Here is a 24,119-nt window from a genome sequence, read left to right on the forward strand (position 1 = left end):
CTATCAACTTTATATGATCATTCCATTTTAAATCCCTCCTAATGCGTACTCCCAGATAATTTATGGGCTTAACTACTTCCAGTTGCTCACCTGCTATTTTGTAGTTAAATGATAATATGTATTCGCAGCACATTACACTTGTCTACATTGAGATTCAATTGCCATTCCCTGCACCATGCATCAATTCGCTGCAGATCCTCCTGCATTTCAGTACAATTTTCCATTGTTACAACCTCTTGATACACCACAGCATCATCTGCAAAAAGCCTCAGTGAACTTCCGATGTCATCCACAAGGTCATTTATGTATATTGTGAATAGCAACGGTCCTATGACACTCCCCTGCGGCACACCTGAAATCACTCTTACTTCGGAAGACTTCTCTCCATGTCTATGGCCCTCTGAGTCTCGTGGACGAACAGCGCGAGCTGGGTTTAACACGATCGTCTTTTTCGAAACCCATGCTGATTCCTACAGAGTAGATTTCTAGTCTCCATAAAAGCCATTATACTCTAACATAATACGTGTTCCAAAATTCTACAACTGATCGACGTTAGAGATATAGGTCTATAGTTCTGCACATCTGTTTGACGTCCCTTCTTGGAAACGGGAATGACCTGTGCCCTTTTCCAATCCTTTGGAACGCTACGCTCTTCTAGAGACCTACTGTACACCGCTGCAAGAAGGGGGGCAAGTTCTTTCGCATACTCTGTGTAAAATCGAACTGGTATCCCATCAGGTCCAGCGGCCTTTCCTCTTTTGAGCGATTTTAATTGTTTCTCTATCCCTCTGTCATCTATTTCGATATCTACCATTTTGTCATCTGTACGACAATCTAGAGAAGGAACTACAGTGCACCTTTGTTCTCTTTGTGCTGCTTAAATGTTTCCAATTTAAATAATGAAACAGTGCACCCGTTGCGCGTTTTTTTCATGGTTAACACTAGGCATTTCAAGAATTTATTCTCATTGTAAAGCACAAGTATTTACACAAGTATTTTGTGTACTGTTTGTATGTGTGTTGTGTCTCTCTTGCATGTACTGTGCCTCCCACATCACGCAGAAAAATAAAACCGTGCACGCGCACGCGCACTCACACACACACACACACACACACACACACACACACACACACACACAATGTGAAATTCTGCAAACAGTACAAGTGATGGGTTATGTGTGTGTGGTTTTATGCATAATGAAAGACATGAAGTATCTTAAACCTCAAAAACATGACTACAGTGCAAGACAGGCAGCAGAAAACATACAATACTAACACAAACATTTGATCATGACAATGAGACAGTCTCAAAATGCATCGTGCTAAGCATGAAAAAAAAAAAATGTACGTGGTGTGGGGTGTCATTATTTAAAGACCAAATGACAGTTGTTGGCTATCCAAAAGCATCAGTTATGATGAACGAAATTGAATCACATGTTTCTGCTTGATACTTGTGATCGGCACTTCTTGGAGAAGCTGCGATGTAAAATGGTAACCAAAAAAGTTCTTAATAAGACGCCACTTTCCTCATTAACACCCTGTTTTATTTCACATACTTTGATTATACGCATACAATGAAAAATTTGATACACTTCCCTCGTTGATTTTGGAACACAAATTTTGTTGCTGATTGATTAATACATTGCAGGTAATTAGTACTAATGTTAATACACTACAATGCAGTAATCCCGAAACTCCATAAATACTGAAAATTATCTGCTTTGAAGAAAAATTATCGTTGGTTTGGTTGGTAGAGAGTGGCTCCATTGTGTCCACTGGTTATGAATCTGGTATGCAGCTCAACTTAACAAATGTGTAATAGTATAGCACGCTTATTTCTACCTATCCCACATCCCCTTTAACGTGACCCACGTTAATGTGTGCATATCATTTACAGCAATAAGAATAGTAAGTTGTTTTTGTTTTGCTTTGTTTCAGGGAGCCACAACTAAGCTCATACGTGCCGATGTCAGAACCATGAAACACGGAAATGAAAAGGGAGTTAAAAGCGACTATACACAAAGCTCAATCAATGAAAGGAAAGACAGCTAAAAAAGCAGCACCTTTCTCTTGGAGGAAGGGCCATAAAAGTGTCAGAGAGACAATCGAGATCCTGAACTAAAGATAAATTGACCTTCGTCATATTGTTACGATGGATAAAAAGTAAAATGCAGTCGACAGCCCATGCGTCGTTCGCTAAGACGGCTGATAACTCAAATGGGAAACATAAATTAGAATATAAGTGGCTTAAGAAAAAGGGCATTCCGTAAGGAAATGGCGAACTGTCTAAGGTTGATGACAACGGGCAGAAAGTGGTAGGGGGTCACCACTTAAATGTCGATGGCTAAAAAGAGAATGCCCAATACGCAACCTAACTAAAATGATATCATGGCAAAACGGCCGAGAGGAGATTGGCCAAGCCACTGGAAAAGGTTTAATCCCCCCGGAGTGTATGGCTTTGAAGGGAAGATTAGTGACAATGCTACAGCGACACCACCTGCTGACAGATGGCAACACAGAGATCGTCAGAAGGAATGGAAGAACTAGTGAGCTGAGGTATGTGGACTGTAGCCTTGGCAGCAGCGTCGGTGGCCTCATTTCCGGTCAGACTGACGTAACAAGGAGCCCACATAAACATCACGGTGGCTACATCAAGGTGAGACAGTGGGAGTTCTCCTTGACCCGTTGCGCTAAGGGATGGACTGAGTATGGCACAAAGAAGCTCTGAAGGGGACTAAGAAATCAGAGCAAATGACACAATTGAAAAGTCTGCGATGCCAGATGTACTATGTGCCTTGATACAGGGCAAAGAGTTCCGCTGTAAATACTGAGCAGTGTTCCAGAAGCCAACACCGGAAATTGTCAGTACCAATGACAAAGGCACACCCGACACCACGGTCAGTCCGAGAGCCATCAATGTACAGACAGGTACTAATGCGAAGTTCTGTGTGAAGAATGAAAAACTTACAGCAATAGAGAGAGAGTCTGGAGTAGCGTCCTCAGGAAGCGAATGAAGTCTAAGATAAACTTGGGCCACTGTACGAAGCCAAGGTGGTGAACGGTTCACAGCCAATGGGAAAGCGGCAGTTAGCATGAAGTTAAGCTGCCAGAGCAGTAGCCGAAAGTGAACTCTGGGAAGTAACAGAGAAGAGGAAAGTATAACAGTGGTAGTCTGGAAGCTTCTGCATACAAAGACTCTCAACTGGGGTAGTGCAAAAGGCACCAGTGGCCAAACGGATGCCATGATGGTGGGTTGTATTAAGACGGCATTAGATGGATGGACATGCAGATGTATAAATGAAACACCCATACCCCAGTTTCGAATGGACAAGAGATCGATACAAATGGAGAAGGATGATCCAATTTGTTCCCCAGGAAGTACCGCTGAGGACACGTAGGACACTGAGGGACTGAGTACTGCGGGCGACCAGGTAAGACGTGGGAGGACCAAGAAGGTTTCCTGTTGAGCATGAGCCACAGGAATTTTGTAGTTTCAATGAATGGAAGAGCAACAAGCCCACGATGTAAAGATGGTGGCAGAAACTGATTGCGCCACCAGAAACTCATAAAAACAGTTTTGTCAGTGATAAAGCGAAAAGCCAATGTCAAAGATCCAAGAGTAAAGACATGCAAGGCAACGCTGAAGACAACGTTCAAGGACACAAGTCCCTGGAGAACTACAACAGATGGCAAAATCGTCAATGAAATGAGAGCCAGAGATACCCAGTGGGAGACAGGCCGTAACAGGGTAATGGTGATAGCGAAGAGGATGACACTCAGGACGGAACCCTGAGGCACACCATTTTTTCTGGATAAAGGTGTCTGACAGGGTAGAACCTGCATGTACCTACACAACTCTGTCTTTTAAAAGTGAAATGGGAGAGGCACCTCAGAAGCCACCCACGTAGAGAGTACGGAGGATACCAGTCCTCCAACAGGTGTTGCAAGCTTTCTCCAACATGACCAGAGTCTAGTATTTCCGTAGAAACCATTCATGACATAGGTTGACAAAGTGGCAAAATGGTCAACAGCAGAGAGTATAGTATGTGACCCTCAAGTTATTAGCTCTTGTGATTGGATCCTCGTATGCAAGAAAGAAAATTCATTCATTTTGAAAGTGAACTTAATAGAGGATAGTACGATCTTTTTGCTTTTGATACTCCAGGCTTTATACAGGGTGGTCCATTGATCGTGACCGGGCCAAATATCTCATGAAATAAGCATCAAACGAAAAAACTACAAAGAACAAAACTTGTCTAGCTTGAAGGGGGAAACCAGATGGCGCTATGGTTGGCCCAATAGATGGCGCTGCCATAGGTCAAACGGATATCAACTGCACTTTTTAAAATAGGAACTAGGAAATTGTTTCTGAACATCTGCAAATGTAGGAAGGGGAGACAATTTCAAAGGAACCCTCCTCTCTCTCAAATAACATAAATGAACATTCACAAACTTGTTACTCTTTGCATTACATTTTGATTTGTTTCAAGACTGTTCACCCGAACTCTGGACCATTTAGGAGTACAAACACCCACACAATGCACTTCCTGTTGGGAATCTGTGTATGAGCAGTAAGAACCATTTTGTTCCCATGAGCAGCATTGAGAAACAGCCATCCAGAAAGATCCGTTCACTGTATATGTTGAAGTGGAAGGTTTGCAGAGGTTCCACACAATCAATTCTTTTTCCTCAGAAGCCATCCACCCTCTCGGTTAGGACCACAATTTGTTGCTGAGGCTTTTCACAGGTATTTTTAATATCATAGTGATCTTGGCAGTTAAGTCAAGACACTCACAGTCTGATACAACATTTAACTGTTATGTGCCATGGTGGCAAATGAGGCAAGCAGTGAGTTTACAGCAGACTTTCAGTGCACAAGGCACAGCAGTACTCATCAATCACATAAAAGGGCTGCAAGGCCCAGAAGAGGCCAGATTAATGGAAGAGATACATGAATTCCAAAGTAGAATGATGCGTTTTGTCACAGGTTCAATCAGTAAGAGCAAGAGTGGCACAGTACTGCTCACTGGATTCTAATAACAGACACTGAAAGAGAGAAACTATGCATCTGGGGGACATTTACTATTAAAAATTCCAAAGTAGCTATTCTACTAACAGCCAGGCCGCCTATTACAGTCTCATGCCTTTTTGTGAAATGAGAAATGATGGACAAATAAGAGAAATTAGAACTTGTACAGAAGCTTAAAAAATGTTCTTCGCACAAACACTGTTTACAAAAATAACATGAAAACAATACTGGTACTGAAAGCACCCTCCCTCACGCATGGTTAAGTGCCTTTCAGAGTATAGAAGTATCACTTGATTAAGTCAAAGCCGAGTAACACAACACAATGTTCCTAAAGAAAATACAGAATATGCACAATGTGCATTTACAAACCGCATGAACATTTCCTTACATGCAAAATAAGTAACATATCTTGAATTTGGAAGCCATTAATCACTGAAGCTCTTCTGTTTTCCCTTTTTCTCTTGCAAGGCAATCTCTAGGAGATGCGTGAGGGAAAAAATTTGTCAGGATACTTGGTTCCTTCATGACAATGGTGCTGTTTGTGCACACAATGATTTTATTGTCTAGCTTCTTGGAGTTTGAGGTTTTCTTTTGAAGACACTTAGGTTTATCTCTTTGTCTATTAGCCATTGTGTGGGGCTCATTGCCTAGATTCTAACCATCCAGAGAAATGGACTCATCAACCCAGCTAGACAACCGTAAGTAGTACATCTTCTGTCAAGCAATCCAGATGATCTCAGATATTGAAAGAAAATAATAACGTACAACAAAAGCATATACAGAACAGGATAATGACACACAACTCCCAATTTTCACCTGAATCATTTCGCTAATATTTTGACCAATGAGCCAAACATTACTGACAGACAGATTTTGTATGTATCAATGGCTCCATGACATTGAAATGTTTTCATGTTGGACCCCGTAATTCACTAGACAATATAACCTTTATTGAAGAAGCAGCTCCAAGTAAATGATCATTCTCAACACTACACGAAACAAATGTATGAGGGCGAGTTTTTCAAAACTAGCTTTCTGCAAAAATGGCCAAAATGAACTTTTTTTTGGCCATCTTTATTATTCAGGAAACAGTTCTTTCATAACTCAATTACTTCCATGATTAGAAGCTCCCGAATGTCCTCCGTTATTCCAAAACTCGCTTTCTGCAGCTAATTTTTGTAGGGTTAACAATGTTTTGATTTTAATAAAACCATTTTCCATTTCATATTGGTAGCATTTGCATGGCCTTGTGGCATTTTCTTTCTGAGCACCTGCGTTATTGTTAGGTCAGTCAGTTGCAAAACTGCCTATTTGATATAACAAAGGAGTTATATGTATTCTTAGACTGTTTAAAAGTTTATTTTTAAATAAAATGACAAGACTACTCTGAACCTGTAATGCAAGTTGAAAGGAAGTGTAAGAGAAGAAGAGTGTAATACATGACAACCTGTGAAAGATACGGTGAAGAAAGTGCAGTGCCATTGGATGTCAGAAGTGGTCACATATCAAGTCACTGTACGTCCATAAGAGGGCACAGGGGTTGTTAGGTTGTCTGCTTAACATCTGATAAAATGGTTGGTAAGCACTTAACAACACTCCTGATTAACAATTCATTCGGCATTTGAAACAGACTAGCATTGCACACTCATTAATTAAAATGACCTGAATTTTATTTGATTACTTGCCAGATTTTCGGGAGCTCCTTTGTACGAATGGACTGCAAATTCAAGGTGCAAATTCCTGTTAAATATACTTAATGTGGGGGATCAAGTAGTAGTAGAGATCATCAAGAAAGGACATAAATCCTTCAGAGCCATGGACACAGCCCAAAAAAATGAAAACCAAGTTGTGTGGGTAAAGAAGAGAGTCAAGATGTGGCAAAGTTGATGAAGTTCATTGTAACTAAAGGGTATAGGAAGTTCCATGAAAATATTCTAATGTGGAATAGTGCTGTGGATAGTGCCAATGTAAGTGACGTGATAGAAAATGTAGATGGAGAAACAGAGCAAGCCATTGGACTATAAAAATGTTGATTGGATTAATTTAAAATATTTTAATGCTTAGCTTAATGTTATTACTGCGTCTTGCATCAGCAATATTTTTAAAAAGTTACATGTACTATACTTTTTTATTATGTTTCCTTGGCAAATGAATGATAAGAAAGAAGTTGTACATTAATATGTTCTGCAGAAAGCAAGTTTTGGAATAATTTGATACTTCTATTGTCTTTTTTAAATATATGGATGCAGATTGTTCTTTTGATTTGTGTGTGTATCAATTGCTGTTTAGCAATAAATACATTGTATATAAAGTTTGCGAAACTTTCATCCATCCATACACAAATCCCTAAACAGTCTTTTGTGTTTCCTGAAAAATTACAATTTTGCAGAAAGTGAGTTTTGAAAAAAACAGTCCTTATCCATATAAGGATATGTCATCATGCAAATAATCTCAGCCACCATCAAAACCTGCGTATACTGTCTGGAATGTCACATGATAACCATTCCTAAAACATTACATTGAACGTTGATTGCAGTCAATACAAAGTGTGTAAATTATTCTAAGTTCAAACAACTTCAAAACTGCAAATTTTCTTTGCCAGAATTTTTTGTGAATTCCATTGAATTTCTCCTTAAAAACAGATAGCCAGTAAAAAAAGTAATTTTTTTAAAGCATAGTTGCACAAGTAGGAGTAAAATAATGTCTTCATTAACGTTACCACTAGTCTCTCTCTCTCTCTCTCTCTCTCTCTCTCACACACACACACGCACACGCACACACACACACACACACACACACACACACACACACACACACACACACCAAAAACGTTTTGCATCACCCAAGTTCCCAGAACTTCTGAAGACAGATGTTGACTGTGGATATTGCATCACAGACACAGTCCCCTTGACTGTTCAGAGATGTTACTAAACCCTGCGCAGAGATATAAACAACCATGCATGAGCAGCGCCTATTAGACGGAGGGGGTCCGACAGCAGATCAGTTCCAGTCATTCCACCAGGAAGGAAGTACACGGCTCATGTTGTCTGTTATTCCATCATGCCTAGACTGTCAATACAGCAGTTTGATCATGTCTGCATTGTTACTTTGTGCCAGGAAGGGCTCTCAACAAGCGAAGTGTCCATGTGTCTCTGAGTGAACCAAAGCTATGTTGTTCAGACATGAAGGAGATACACAGAAACAGGAACTGTCAATGACATGCCTTGCTTAGGCCGCCCAAGGGCTACTACTGCAAGTGGATGACCGCTACATATGGATTATGGCTTGGAGGAACCCTGACAGCTACGCCACCATGTTGAATAATGCTTTCCATGCAGCCACAGGTCGTCATGCTATGACTCGAATTGTGTGCAATAGGCTGCATGATGTGCAGCTTCACTTCTGACGTCCATGGCAAGGTTCATATTTGCAACCACGACACCATGCAGTGCAGTACACATGGGCCCAACAACATGCCAAATGGATTGCTCAGGATTGGTATCACGTTCTCTTTGCCGAGGAGTGTAGCATGTGCCTTCAAACAGACAATCGTCGGAGACGTGTTTGGAGGCAACCCGGTCAGGCTGAATGCCTTAGACACACTGTTCAGTGAGTGCAACAAGGCGGAGGTTCCCTGATGTTTCGGGGTGGCATTATGTGGGGCCGACGTATGGCGCTGATAGTAATGGAAGGCTCCGTAATGGCTGTACAATACGTGAATGCCACCCTCCCACTGATAGTACAACCATATCGGCAGTATACTGGCAAGACATTCGTCTTCATGGATACAATTCGTGTCCCCATCACGCACATCTTGTGAATGAGTTCCTTCAGGATAACGACATCACTTGACTAGAGTGGCCAGCATGTTCTCCAGACTTAAACCATATCAAACATGCCTGGGATAGATTGAAAAGGGCCGTTTATGGACGACTTTACCCACCAACCACTCTGAGGGATCTACACTGAATCGCCGTTGAGGAGTGGGACAATCTGGGCCAACAGTGCCTTGATGAACTTGTGGATAGTATGCCACGACGAATACAGGTATACATCAATGCAAGAGGACGTGCTACTGGGTATTAGAGGTACAGGTGTGTACAGAAATCTGGCCCACCACCTATGAAGGTCTTGCTGTATGGTGGTACAACTTGCAGTGTGTGGTTTTCATGAGCAATAAAAATGGTGGAAATGATGTTTATGTTGATATCCACTCCTATTTTCTGTACAGGTTCTTGAACTCTCAGAACTGAGGTGATGCAAAAGTTTTTTTGATGTGTACATACATCCTGTAAAGTGACTCATTCCACCATCATTTCAATAAAAGAATCATTCAAATGATCTGTGGAACATCTAACTAGTTAACTAGCTTATGACTTTATTCGAGACCAGATGCAAACTTTTGACAATGAATGACAGCATCTATATAACAATTACCCAAACTTAGCCACATCCTTAGATGAACTGGATATATTGTACTCTGTGGGTTGCACAATCAAATGTAATTGTTTTACTACTGGTTACATTCACTACCAGCTTATAGCTACACAATATGAAACTATTTCAATATTTTGAAGCTATTCAGCACTGCCTTGGTAAAATATTCTGGCTGCCTTAAAAGTCCACATTTTCTAATTATATACCTAATACATTCCCCCCCTCCCCCCGTCATGAGACTTCCCTTCCAAAAAATCTATGTACTGAGAAAAAAGTTGCACTCTACATTATTTTACACCAAGTATCTTCTCACATAACACTGTTAAAGTTTGAACAAGGCTCAATTTTTGTCCAACAGTTGCAATTAAACCAAAGCAAGGTACATGCCTCTGGGTAATGGTTGCTGGTTCATCATCATATTTGGTGGTAAGCTCGTTGCTGAAGTGCGGCCAGCTTGCGGTGCCATCATCAGAGGTGGAGGATGATGTATGCTTTGAGGCCGAGCAGGTGGTGGTTGCTGTGAAAATGCAGCATATCATGAAAAATGCCTCTAGCGATGCTTCCATTACATGACAACTTGCAAAACTTGCAAAAGATGGAACAGTCTAAATAGAGTACCACGTCTTGCAACTGTAAATCATTTCAAGCATCACAACAGCACATTTTTATTCTGCTGAATAGCTTTGGTCCAACGAAGTACTAATATCTGAGCTCACCAATAGCTTCACCAGTTATATTTCTAATAGAGTAAGATTTGGGTCAGTATTTAAATAAAAAAACTAAAAAAATTTTTTTTAAGAAATACAGAAATTGACCTGTCACAGTGACACTTTCTCTAATGGGGCAATAGTGCTATTACTATGCAAATGTCAGCAACAATCACTTTCAAGAAATCTGATAATGAGGTACTGCCAAGTGATGAGAGTAATATGTAGACTGGTAAAAGCAGTGAACTACTGTGTAATATCCATAGTGAATTAATGCATAATATCTGTATACTAACCCCTCGCAGCAAGGGTGGTACATTAGTCTGCTTGCTGTGGTTGGCACGTACGAGAGGTGGTGGGGGCTGCTGCTGTGGTGGTGGTGGCAACTTGCCAGTAACTGGAGGCTTTGCTGGCACACCAACCCCCGGCACAACACTCGGACCCACACCTGCTTGTGGCTGCTGTGTGGGTGGGACTACAGCAATGTTCTCCTTCATCTGCTGGGACTGACGTAGTTTCTTCAGCAGCACAAGTTTCATTTCCTCATTGCGTAGCTCCTCACGCAGCTTCCGGAGTGTGCGTTCACGTTCTTCCAGTTCTTGCGGGGTCAACTCCTGTTGTAGAAGAAGATTATACTATGGAGCAGATTTAACACAAGGAATAGGGAATAAAGGATTCAAGCATGATTAAAAATAGTTCATGTCCATATACCTGCCTTGGGAGCAGGACTTTTATACGATTTGGCCCATGAAGACCATTTATAGCATCATTACTGTTCACTGTATCATCTACTATGTATACTTGAAAGAACAATTAGCCAAAAGAGCAATTGCAATCAAATTTATAGACAGCCATAACTACAAATTATCACATTCAAAAGTTACGTAAAGACTGTGGACGTGTCTCCTGTCTACAACTAGAATGGGTCTCTTCAAGAATGTCATCTGTGGATTATCTATCACTTCTCCTTTGCAAAACACTAAATGGTTTTTATACAAATAAGGGCTTTGCTTCAAAGAGACTATTAAGTGCTGATGAGAAGCAGCCTATAAACATCACCTGAATTCTTTATCTACTATTTTGAGATGATGTTCCAGACCTGAGAGTTCCAACTTTACTCTCTATTCTGTGGAATTTTTTACCATTCCTTACTTAATCTGTCAATCTAGGCTCACCGTCTCTTTCTGTTATCTACCTTCAGTTTTCTTTGGCTCTAAGCATTTGCAGGCCTTTTATTCCCTCCCCATTTTAACATGTCCTCATCTATCTGATACCATGTTCTCAGTAGCTTTCAGTCATCATATGCCATACTTGTCAACAAAATCCTTGTAACCAGCGTTTATCCAATCCAATAATAATGAATCCATTGCAAGAATAGAATGCACTGCATTGTGCAGAACTATCCACTCCCTAATTCACTATTTCCAACTAATCCCAAAGTGTGTTAAGTGCATCGATATAAAAAGTAAAGAGCCATATAAGTTTGTGCAGTCTTGTGATACAAGTCTGACATTTACTCCAATAATAACTGAAATCTGACAGTGGAAACAAACCAAAATTGAGAATATGAAACCACTCAGACGAATGATAATACCAATGAGCCATTTACAACAACAAAATTCCAGAAGTTTTTGATCTCTCACACTTCCTAGCTCTACTACATATACATATACAGAAGGAGAAAGAAAGAGAGAAAGAAAGAGAGAGAGAGAGAGAGAGAGAGAGAGAGAGAGAGAGTTCCTTTCTGATACTGTAGGTATCCGTCTGTGACCACATTTCATCTGCTGGTGAAAGAGTGCCTGTATTCCTTTTCCCCCCCACACTCTGATGTACAAATGCATTGGTGAATGTATCTGCATCCCACCCCTATCCCCGCTGTCACCTAGAGAGTATTTGGACAATAGTAATGCATGGTCTCTCTCTCTCCCTCTCTCTCTCTCTCTCTCTCTCTCTCTCTCTCTCTCTCTCTCTCTCTCTCTCTTTCTTTCTTTTAAAAAAAGAGTTTTGATGAATGCAAATAGCAAGATCACTAAACAACAAGCTGTAGTCCAGCTGTATAAACATAGGTAATTCAGATGACACTGATCTCGTGAAAGGAGCAGTGATGATTTTCACTTTAAGATTTATAGAAACCACAATAAACACAAAGCAAAACTGTAAGAGAGGACTGAAAATTGCCTTGCAAAGAAATAGAAGTTCAATGGTTTCCAAGAGCAGAACATCTCTAGGATATCACAATGGAAACTGATGAGCATTACTTAAAAGCAGTTTTAAAGGATACTACCATAGTTTATACTCATAAATAAAATTTACATAAAAAGAGACAGAAGTAGTCTGACTGAACAATATATTATAGACTCATCACCATAAATAGTAGGAACGATGCCTACAACATGTTATCTTAGTTCACATTTTCTTCATATTTCACACAATTAGTCAAACACTTCAAATTCAAACATTTTATAAGCAAAATTATCTTACAAAATCTAAGTTGAATGCAGAAGCTACACTGAAAACAAAGGAAAATGCAGTTTCTTCGAGTTAGGCAACCTTTATTGGTATAAGTGGTGGCATCTCCCCTTCATCCGAGTCACTTTCATAGCCATTTGTGTAGCCGTTTATCCGAGGCTCCTCATCAGAAAGCACTATTATATCTGGGCTTTCAGCATAGTTCCGCTCAGTTCTCGGACGCAAGTTCCTCCGAGGGTATTTGTCATCAAATTCTTTTATACTACGTGGGATTAAGCCACGAACTTCACTAATGCCAATTTCTTCCACACGGTGGACTCTTGAAAGGTCTTGTGGCACATCACTCCTAGCTGGAGGAGGTCCCATGTCTCTGTCTCGTCTGGAAGAGAACAATAAGATGTATAGTTCAAAGATACACCAAAATAACAGATTTTCTACAGGCGAAAAAGTGTGTTGTACGCACTTAACACTCAGATCCACAACTGTGTCATCGTCTACTTCCATCTTGAACAGATGTATCACTTTGTTGAATCTGCAAAGGAAATTAAAAGCACATTACAAACCAGTTTCAACAAGGTAGCACAAAAAATCTCATTAATTATGGGAGCACATTAAATGGATTAAAGCAATTTATGTCCATTATCTACAACATAAAACAAATATCTTTGTTTAAACAATGGAGAAACCCAGATGGAACAATGACAATACTTCGAAATGCATAGACTGCTACTCACTATACTGTGAGATGTTGAGCCACAGCTAGGCACAATGAAGAGACTTTTAAACAGGTAAGTTTTTCACCAAGAAGACCTTCATTCGAATGAAACACACACACACACACACACACTTAAATTAATCTGTGGCTGAAATGTGGTTGCATGCTGCATATTTACATATATTGTTGTTGTCATGGTCTTCCGTCTGAAGATTGGTTTGATGCAGCTCTCCATGTATCTTGTGCAACCCTCATCATCTCCAAATAACTACTGCAACTTACATCCTTTCGAATCTGCTTACCTTATTCGAATTTGCTTACAGTATTCATCTCTTGGTCTCTCTCTACGATTTTTACCCCCTCACACTTACTTCCCGTACTATGTTGGTGGTCATTTGATGTCTCAGAATGTGTCCAAATCAACTGATTCCTTCTTTTAGTCAGGTTGTGCCACAAATTTCTTTCCTACTCAGTTCTACTCAGTATCTCCTAATTAGTTACATGATCTACTCATCTAATCTTCAGCATTCTTCTGTAGCACCACATTTCAAAAGCTCCTATTCTCTTCTTATCGAGGCTGTTCACTGTCTGTGTTTCACTTCCACTCATGGCTACACTTCATACAAATACTCTCATTAAAGACTTCCTAACACTTAAAGCTTCAGAAATGCTTTTCTTCCCATTGGCAGCCTACATTTTGTATCCACAACTTTGCCCATCAGCAATTATTTTGCTTCCTCTCAGCATCGCCTGATTTAATTTGACTACATTGCATCATCCTTGTTTTGCTTTAGTTGATGTTTCAAGACACTATCCATTCCGTTCAATTGCTCTTCCAAGTTCTTCGCTGTCTTGGACAGAATTACAATGCCATTGGAACCTCAAAGTTTTTATTTCCTCTCCCCAAACTTCAATTCATTCTCCAAATTTTTTTTGTATTTCCTTTGCCGCTTGCTCAACATACAGACTGAATGATATTGTGGATAGGCTACAACCCTAGCTCATTCCCCTCTCGACCAATGCTTCCTTTTCATGCCCCTTGACTATTGTAACCACCATCTGGTTTTGTAGAAGTTGCAAATAGCCTTTTGCTCCCTGTACTTTACACTTGCTACCTTCAAAATGTCAAAGAGAGTATTCTAGCAACACAGTCAAAAGTTTCTTTAAGTGTACAAATGTTGTAGACATAGGTTTATCTTTCCGTAATCTATCTTCTAAAATAAGTCATAGGGACAGTATTTCAACACGTGTTCCTACATTTCTCCCCAATCCAAACTGATCTTCCCAGAGATCAGTTTCCACCACTTTTCCTATTCTTCTGTAAAGAATTTGTGTTTAATATTTTGCAACCATGACTTACTAAACTGATAGTTCAGTAATATCCGTACCTGGCAGCACCTGCTTTCTATGGAATTGGAATGATTATATTCTTCTTGAAGTCTGTGGGTATTTTGCCTCTCTCATACATCTTGTACACCAGATGGAAGAATTTTGTCACGGGTGGCTCTGCCAAGGCCATCAGTTGGTGCGACGGAATGTCGCCTACTCCTGGGGCCTTGTTTCGACTTTCAGTGCTCTGTCAAATTCTTCTCACAGTATCATGTCTCCCATTTCATCTCCGTCTATGTCCTCTTACATTTCTGTATTACCTGCAGGTTCATCTCCCTTGTACAGACACTTTATGTACTCCTTCCACCTTTCAGCTTTCCCTTCTTCGCTGAGAACTGGTTTTGCCATCTGAGCTCTTGATATTCATAGCACTGCTTCTCTTATCTCCAAAGGCCTCTTTAATTTTCTGATTTTCTGTAGTCAATATCTATCTCCCCCCCCCACCCCCCCCCCACCCCCCAGAACATATGCTCCTAAATCCTTACATTTGTCCTCTTAACCATTCCTGCTTAGCCATTTTGCACTTCCTGTCAATATCACTTTTTAGACATTTGTATTCCCTTTTGCTTGGTTCATTTTTTTAAATTTTCTCCTTTCATCAGTCAATATCTCTTGTGTCACCCCAGGATTTCTACTAAGACCTGTCGTTTTATCTATTTTACCCTCAGCCGCCTTCACTACTTCAACTCTCAAAGCTCACTGTATTCCTAATGCTCTCTCTGAAACTCTCAACAACCTCTGGTTCTTTCAACTTATTCGGATCCCATCTCCTTCATTTCCTACATTTTTTAATTTCTTCAGTTTTAATCTACAGTTCACAACCAATAAATTGTGGTTGAAGTCCACATCTGCACCTGGAAATGTCTTAAAATTTAAAATCTTTTCCCTAAATCTCTGTCTTGCAATCTTACAATTCTAACCAATACTGATTCTTCAATAAAGGAAGTCCAAAATCACTGAGAAAACGTACTATGAACTTCCATAATGTTGCGATTATTGTTATGAACAGTGTAGATAAAAATAACTTCATTTCATTATTTGAAATTCCCACTAAATATGGAAAAATCAAGCTTGTTCAAGGAATATTTGGCGGGACACCTGTAATAGGGAATTGCAACTCAAATAAAATAACTATGTGACTGACAAATTGCAGTGAGAAGAGGAGAGGTGTGGGTGGGGCAGTATTGCCAGTATTCAGCCAGCCATGACTGATGGATCTGCAACTACAAAACAAGCAACACTATGAACACAGTGCTCAAGAAAGAACTATAATTTACTAGAAGCTGGTCCTTACCACTTGATTTGCTGGAATGCCATTCACAAATTTATTTTAACTGAAGAATTAGAGCCATGTGTCTCTGCTAGAAATGTTGCAATCACATACCAGTGTTCTTGGACACACTTGGTGGTGTTAATAAACAATGGGAAAAAGTTAGAATTATTTTGCGTAATCTGACATTTTAATTTCACAGAGCAGGCGTATGATTAGTGAAACGGAACAATTCAAATTTTTAGGTGTACAGATAGATAGTAAGCTGTCATGGAAAGCCCACATATTTTGAAGTGTTGTTCTAATTTAGTGATATATGTAATGCTTCGCTGGCACAGGGAACTTTTCCAGACAGATTGAAATATGCAATTGTCAAACCTCTTCATAAGAAAGGGGACAAGAGTGACTTAAATAATTATAGACCAATCTCATTGCCGACTTCATTTTCTAAAATATTCAAAAAAAGTTATGTATTCAAAAGTGGTCTCACATTTAAGCGAAAATAATTTACTCAGCATGTCACAGTTTGGATTAAGGAAGGATTCCCCGACTGAGAATGCTATCTAAATATTTACCCGTCAAATAGTACAAGCCGTAAATAACAAATTATCACCATTTGGTTTTTTTGCAATCTTTCCAAGGCATTTGACTGTGTGGATCATGTCACACTCTTAGAAAAACTCAGATTTTATGAAATTGAAGACTACACACACAGCTGGTCTGAATCATACTTAACGAACAGAAAGCAAAAAGTTGTGCTGAATAACACACATAATGTTGGTAAATTCTAGTGAATGGGGAGTTATCACAAAGGGAGTCGCACAGGGTTCAATTTTGGGTCCTCTGCTGTTCCTTAGTCATGTGAATGCCCTCTCACTTAATGTTCAGCGAGCAGAACTAGTACTTTTTGCAGATGACACGAGTGTTATAATAAATCCCATTCCAGAAAAAGCAGCTGAAGATATTGTTAAGTACGTCTTTCAAAGAATTATTAAGTGGCTCTCAGAAAATGGACTCTCCCTTGATTTTGAAAAAACTCTCTATATCCAATTCTGCACACCAAACAGAGTCATACCGACAATTGACGTAGCATATGAACAGGGCTCAGTTAACAGTGTGGATTTCTCCAAATTTATGGGTGTTCTGATGACAACTTGAACTGGAAGAAGCATATTACTGAGCTTCTCAAACAATTACGTTCAGCTTCTTTCGCTCTTCGTATAATCGCTAGTCTTGGTAATAAACTGATCAGCCTCCTAAAGTACTTTGTATATTCCACTCAATAATGTCTTATGGAATAGTTTTCTGGAGTAACTCACCACTTAGACAAAGTATTGATTGCACAAAAGAGCAGTGAGAATAATTAGTGGCACCTATTCAAGGAGTTAGATATTTTAACTGCACCATCAGAGTACCTATATTCGCTAACGAAATTCATTATAAATAATCCATCTCTATTCACGAAGAACAGTGACGTTCATACGTAAAACACTAGAGGGAAAAATGACTTTTCCCATCCATTATTGAAGCTGTCAGTTTATCAAAAAGGAGTACATTATTCAGCAACAAAAATCTTTGATCATTTGCCCAACAACATAAAAAGTCTGGCAAGTAGCAGACCAAGTTTTAAAATTAGCTTAAAATCATTTCTTTTGGACAACTATTCATAGTTGCTTGTGTACAACTAAAAATTTCAGTAATATTAATATATTGTAATCTGACTTGTTCCAGACATATCAATAAAACATTTGTGAAAATGATCTACGGAACACAACATAACTAAACTAACTAAACCATTTGACATGACACTTTAAAGCAGAGAGGTGGTTATCATATTATACCATATGGTGCATCAAACAAGGACATAACCGAAACAAAGTTTATTTTCACATACAGCCTAAATTTCATAGGTAATAAATATACAGTCAGAGTCAGGATACGAAACTTTCACGAACACAGAAACCAGAAAGACATATTAAGTTTAACGATAAAATTGCAACTATTGCCCACTATAGGATACATGAAGAATGCCCTGAGAGAGGTATGTTCCTCAGACTTCACATAACATTCTGTTGAAGTAAAATGCAAAATAGAACTTTTGGTATGTATTCATTCTTCACCTTATCTAAAAGAACCCTCAACAATTTGACAAAAAGAATGATATCTGGACACCTTTTTTTCATAAGTGTCCAAAAATCTATCCCTTATTTTAAAGCCAAGATTACCATTATTGGACATCTTTTTTATTTACCTCATGTCTATTGCTCTACATACACTTACACTGCATTCTTGTTGTTTAAAGCTATGGTCTCTGAACACTATTCTCAAATGTTTTATATCTTTAAGCCTGAAATTATGCTATTATTTCATTTTTAGATTTATCTTTTCATAACCTTATCTGATTAGGTGTAAATTGAATATTTTTCTTGACGTTCTAAATGTTGTACAACAAAGTCATCAGATCACAAAGTAGTATTTATGATTGGTTCAGAACTGAAATATAAATGATTTGATATAGCATTTTTCATATTTCTTCAGGAAGTTGACCACACAAATGTGGAATGGATGGGCAGCTACTTCTATCTTTTTTTCTACATAAAAAATTATTTTATTGTGTAATCATTCAGATCTAACACATTAAAGTGCTTCTATTGGACATTTGGTGTTCATCCATGACTAAATTCTCCATTGAACTATCGAGTTATTTGGAGACAGCATCTAGGAAAGACTTACATCCCCCACACCTACTGGTTACTGGGGGCTTGTTTTATCTCCACTGAATGACACAGAAGTCTTTTAAAGAAGCTTTAATATCTGCATGAAGATGTGTTAAATGTTTTTCTAATGCCAATGTAGCATGATGATGAGGTATAATTCTCGATACATGACACTAAATAAATAATTTAGTTGTCAACAAATGTTGTGACTGGTAGCAGTGTTTGAAAACAATTTCACACCCCTTCTTGAACAAAAAGAGGTCATTTTTGCTTTACTCAAACCTCTGGGGAATTAAGGATTTCCCATTTATGAAACATGTGCAACAGTTAATTATGAGTTTACACCCAACATACTACAGAAGTTTCATGTTTATGAACCTGGTCCAGCAACTTTTCATGTTTAACTTTCCTTACATTCATTTCCAATTCCTTACATTTACAATGAGACAAAATGAATTGCTAATCAAGAACTAGCATTCTGTTTCATCAATTCTCCTCCTTGAATACTATTCAGTGTCACTCCCCCTTGTTGCGTTATGCTTAGCATTTCCATTTCCTTGAATGCTTCCATATATATCAGTCTCCATTTCACTTGTAAACCTATTGAGCAATTCTACTTGTGCTCATTGCTTAATTACATCAGCATCATTTCTTACTATTTTTGGCTCTACAGTATGCAGCTTTTTATTATAAAACTTCCTTATCACATACAACTTGGCTGACCTCTTTATAAAGATTTCTTTTTGTAATACACAGAATATACAGGTAATAAGATGAACATCAACAAAAGCAAAACAAGGATAATGGGATGTAGTCGAATTAAGTCGGGTGATGCTGAGGGAATTAGATTAGGAAATGAGACACTTAAAGTAGTAAAGGAGTTTTGCTATTTGGGGAGCAATATAACTGATGACGGTCGAAGTAGAGAGGATATAAAGTGTAGACTGGCAATGGCAAGGAAAGCGTTTCTGAAGAAGAGAAATTTGTTAATATCGAGTATAGATTTAAGTGTCAGGAAGTCATTTCTGAAAGTATTCGTATGGAGTGTAGCCATGTATGGAAGTGAAACATGGACGATAAATAGTCTGGACAAGAAGAGAATAGAAGCTTTCAAAATGTTGTGTTACAGAAGAATGCTGCAGATTAGATGGGTAGATCACATAACTAACGAGGAGGTATTGAACAGGATTGGGGAGAAGAGAAGTTTGTGGCACAACTTGACTAGAAGAAGGGATCGATTGGTAGGACATGTTCTGAGGCATCAAGGGATCACCAATTTAGCATTGGAGGGCAGCGTGGAGGGTAAAAATCGTAAAGGGAGACCAAGAGATGACTACACCAAGCAGATTCAGAAGGGTGTAAGTTGCGGTCGGTACTGGGAGATGAAGAAGCTTGCACAGGATAGAGTAGCATGGAGAGCTGCATCAAAACAGTCTCAGGACTGAAGACCACAACAACAACAACAACAACATGGTAAGGAAAGTTACAACAGAATGTAAATAATTTAGGAGTAAATAAGACCAGTGAGCAAACAGTCAAAATGGTGTGCTGTCAACAGGTACACAAAAAGAAGTGTGTGCACCTGTCAATGGATAGACGTTTCTACTATTCAGTGAGTGGTTCACATGAATGCACCACAGCAAAGAGTCAGTTTACTTGCAGTTTTCAAGAGGTGTGGTGTATACGCATAACCCATTATCAGGCACAATCAACAGCATATGCAACCCACATCTACAGGCCATTGCTGTTGGCCAATTTTTAAATGAGGCACAGCTGAAGCCAATATGACAGCTATGTAGTGACATGTGACCAACACCACATAACAAGTAATTTTAATGGAAGTGTAATTGCTTCATTTTTAAAAGTGGAAGAATATAATCCATGAATTACATCTCAATTTCATAATATCCTAACATCTGCAATATCTTTGTCATTTTAACAACTGAACTTTTTCAACAAATCAAAGTCTGATATAAGGTTAGCATTTCCATTTTAAGTGCATCCACTATTTATACACAAAATAATAACTTTTTCTTGTCCATTGATGACACATTCCTAAAGTAAACACAATTATTCTTTTACACAGTTATTTTTCCATGCATATTAGATAATATTAAGATTTTTATGATCATACACACCAACAAATAAGAAACATATTTTGAGGTGTCACCAATAAGCATTTACACACTGAAAATGTCACCGTCAAGTATTATATTACATATGGATCTATTCCTGGAACAGAATGGGACATATCCATTACGTTTTAACATGTTTTAAACTGACAAACTGCCTATTGGCTTCTGTCTCGGGTTCTTCAGCCGACGTTCATCTAATGATTTTACTATCAGCGGACAGTAAAATCATTAGATGAACGTCGGCCGAAGAACCCGAGACAGAAGCCAATAGGCAGTTTGTCAACAAGTGGCCATGAAAGCCTTAACAATTTTGTATGTTTCAAATTATAAAATTTAATCTACATTTTAACAGGAGGCCTTTTGTTGGCAATAAAATGATATAAGCCAAAATGTAATTCTAATACTACAAAATTACGGAATTGTCATTTAGTATGTGTAAAAGTAAAATCGGACTTGTATTAGAACAGGGCTCACAACCAGATATAAAATCCATCTGTGGTAACACAGTATAAAAATCCTATTATATTACAACTAACTGAATTTTGAAACTTTTTATGCTTGATAAGCAGTCAGCAGTCCAATCAGCATTAATCTCTTTTTTTTTATTCCCATCTGTTATTTTAAAATTAAAATTATTTCATCAAATGATAGGACAGAGCTTTCATTGTGATGGAATGGGACTACTAAAAGAAAAATTCATTTTAATCTGTTTTATTTCGAAAATTTTGGCTATACAAATTTTAAATTTTAACAAAAATATAGCAGCTGCCTACTAAATATTGATGACCAAGACAGAACGAAAACATTTGTTGACAGTCAATAGCAGGCATATCAAGAATTTGAAGAATCTTAGACCTTGGCCCATGCAGTATTGTTGCTTCAAAACCTATATCTGTTATCCCTACTGCTCTTTCCAAAGAAGTTAACTTGCTCATCAATATCTACTGCTAAAATCTGTCCTATAAGCACTCAATCGACTTCTTGGTTGCTGTGTTAACAAAACCACAGGAATCTACATGAATATCCTGCTTTTCATCACCCATTTGACCAATGGCTTCGTTATTTAGAGCATAGTCAGGAATCACTGTTGCAATTTTCTGAGAAACTGAGTTAAAATCAATTACGTATCTTTGGTGATGGACTGCTCTTTATAAATTACTGTGTAGGGGAAAAGGCATCACTGCAGTGTACAGAGTGAGTGCCAGGTTCTGCATGGATATCATAAGAAGACTTACATTATTCAATCTGATCCTTTGGACGAAGTCACCAGAATGTATTTCTCCTTCTTTGGCAATTTCATAAAAAGACAATCTATTTCTACCCTGATATTTTCCACCCAAAACTAAATGCCGTACCTTATATTTGCAAACTGTCAGCAAATAGTCATATATACATATGAGGAAATACGGAAGCGTCCGATCCCACCCGTCTGCTTTGACCCATGACGTCACAAATATGGCGGAAACAAAAACACACACACATACTTTCCACAAGAAGCCTAATGACACTAACGGGACAAGCGCGGGAAATGGGGTGTTTTGGGTGGGGGCAAACTAAATATAAACAAATTTAGACACCTTGCGTAGCTACAACGTGTAAGTGAAGACAGCCATGCATGAATACCCACCCACCTCCCCAGGGGTCGTAACCCCTGCAACCCATAGAAGATAAAGATGCTTCAGTAGCTGATTAGTGTTTTTTGTCTTTTAAAAAAAAAATCTCACGGGATAGAATGAACAGATCAGAAAGATAAACATAATAAACTAAAACAAATTCGAGGAAACAGATAATTAAAATAAGTAATAAGTGTTTTTAAATTTAAAAAAAAAAAAAATCTCACGAGATAGAACGAACAGATCAGAAAAGTAAATAAAATAAGATAAAACAGAACTGGAGACAGCCACACTCAAACCAAACTCCGCGCCGTCATGACGTCACACACGACAACACCCTTACGTCACGGGTCAAAGCTGATGCGTTGGATCGGACGCTTCTGTCGACCCTACATATGAATGTGCAATGTGAATATGAATGTAAAATGACCCCTTCCACATCATTATGATTATCTGTGCAAATGGTCCATGAACATGAAACTAACTACCATTTGTTTCAGTTCACCATCAACTCCATCAACAATGCCTTTCCTATGAATTTACTACCATGATGCATTAGGCTAATATTATAAAGAATGCTAACCATACTATGCCTACTCCTAATTGCAAAAATATCAAAAAGTTTCAAGATGGTGATTATTTGCATTTTATATGATTTTTCCCAGTATCTTACTTATGAAAAATACTTCCACTGAAAAGTTAATCACAGTTTAGTTTGAAATATGTGTCTTCTGAAACAGTTTCTCAAAAAATTGCATTCATGTTAGTTAGTTTCATGTCCCATGGATCATTTGCACAATAAAATTGAAATGATGTGCAACGTCTCATTTTGCATTCACACCACAAATCAATTTGTAATTTTACTACAAAAGTACCACTCTCTCAGAAGGTAGTGAAAGTAACCATTTTCTATTTTGTGTGCCATGCACCACTCTGTGTCAGTAAGTAGTTGCATTTCCCTTATTTTACATATTTATACAGAATAGACAACTTTAAATGCTACCTCTAGAAACTTATCAAAAATAATCAAGGATTAAATTTCCTGTGAGTTTGCTTTCACTTTTGGTGCAATGACTCAGATAATGAAAATATATGTTTGAATTATAGGATCTTTATATTTACGCAATTCCAACATTGTTCGGATTTTCAGAAGATAGTCTACTTATCATGCTGGCAAAAGATCGTAAATCAGCACTTCATTCAGAGAAACTTATTTTATGATTGTTGTTCATTCCTTAATTAGCAAAAAAATTCTGAACCTTTCATAGCACGCATTTCTTAGAAAACAAAGTGGCAACTGAGATCAAAAAGTGTGAGTCGCAGTGTGAAGAGAATAAGTTAAACAGGACATGACATGTGAAACACACACACACACACACACACACACACACACACACACTGATCAGAATGAAAGCACCTCTACGATAACAGGAGTTTCAACTCGGTCTTTCCTTTATGAATCACAAAATAAATATAACAGTTAAAAGAGTGTGTCACATGTGTGTTATGATATTTTTATAAGGAAAGCTATTGTCATTATTTTGTATGCCACTTCAGCAATGTGTCATTTACGTCTGCACTGTTCTGAATGTCATGGCACAAAGTATGTTTCCTTATTCCAAGAATGTCTGTCATGCAT

General features: G+C 38.4%; 1 protein-coding gene across 5 annotated transcripts in view; it reads right to left on the minus strand.

The window, feature by feature from the left end:
* The window catches only part of LOC124798397 (transcriptional repressor p66-alpha-like), a 94,230-nt gene that overhangs the window by 64,605 nt on the left and 5,506 nt on the right, over positions 1-24,119 (minus strand). For all 5 annotated transcript variants that reach the window (XM_047261775.1, XM_047261777.1, XM_047261776.1 and 2 more), the window contains exons 2-5: positions 13,105-13,173; positions 12,723-13,020; positions 10,469-10,786; positions 9,853-9,982 (exon numbers count right to left, since the gene is read on the minus strand). In XM_047261775.1, coding sequence (XP_047117731.1) covers positions 9,853-9,982; positions 10,469-10,786; positions 12,723-13,020; positions 13,105-13,145 — 787 coding nt within the window. In that variant the 5' untranslated portion in view covers positions 13,146-13,173. The remainder of the gene's footprint in view (positions 1-9,852; positions 9,983-10,468; positions 10,787-12,722; positions 13,021-13,104; positions 13,174-24,119) is intronic.

Source organism: Schistocerca piceifrons, chromosome 5 (assembly GCF_021461385.2).
Source record: "Schistocerca piceifrons isolate TAMUIC-IGC-003096 chromosome 5, iqSchPice1.1, whole genome shotgun sequence".
Lineage (NCBI taxonomy): Eukaryota > Metazoa > Arthropoda > Insecta > Orthoptera > Acrididae > Schistocerca > Schistocerca piceifrons.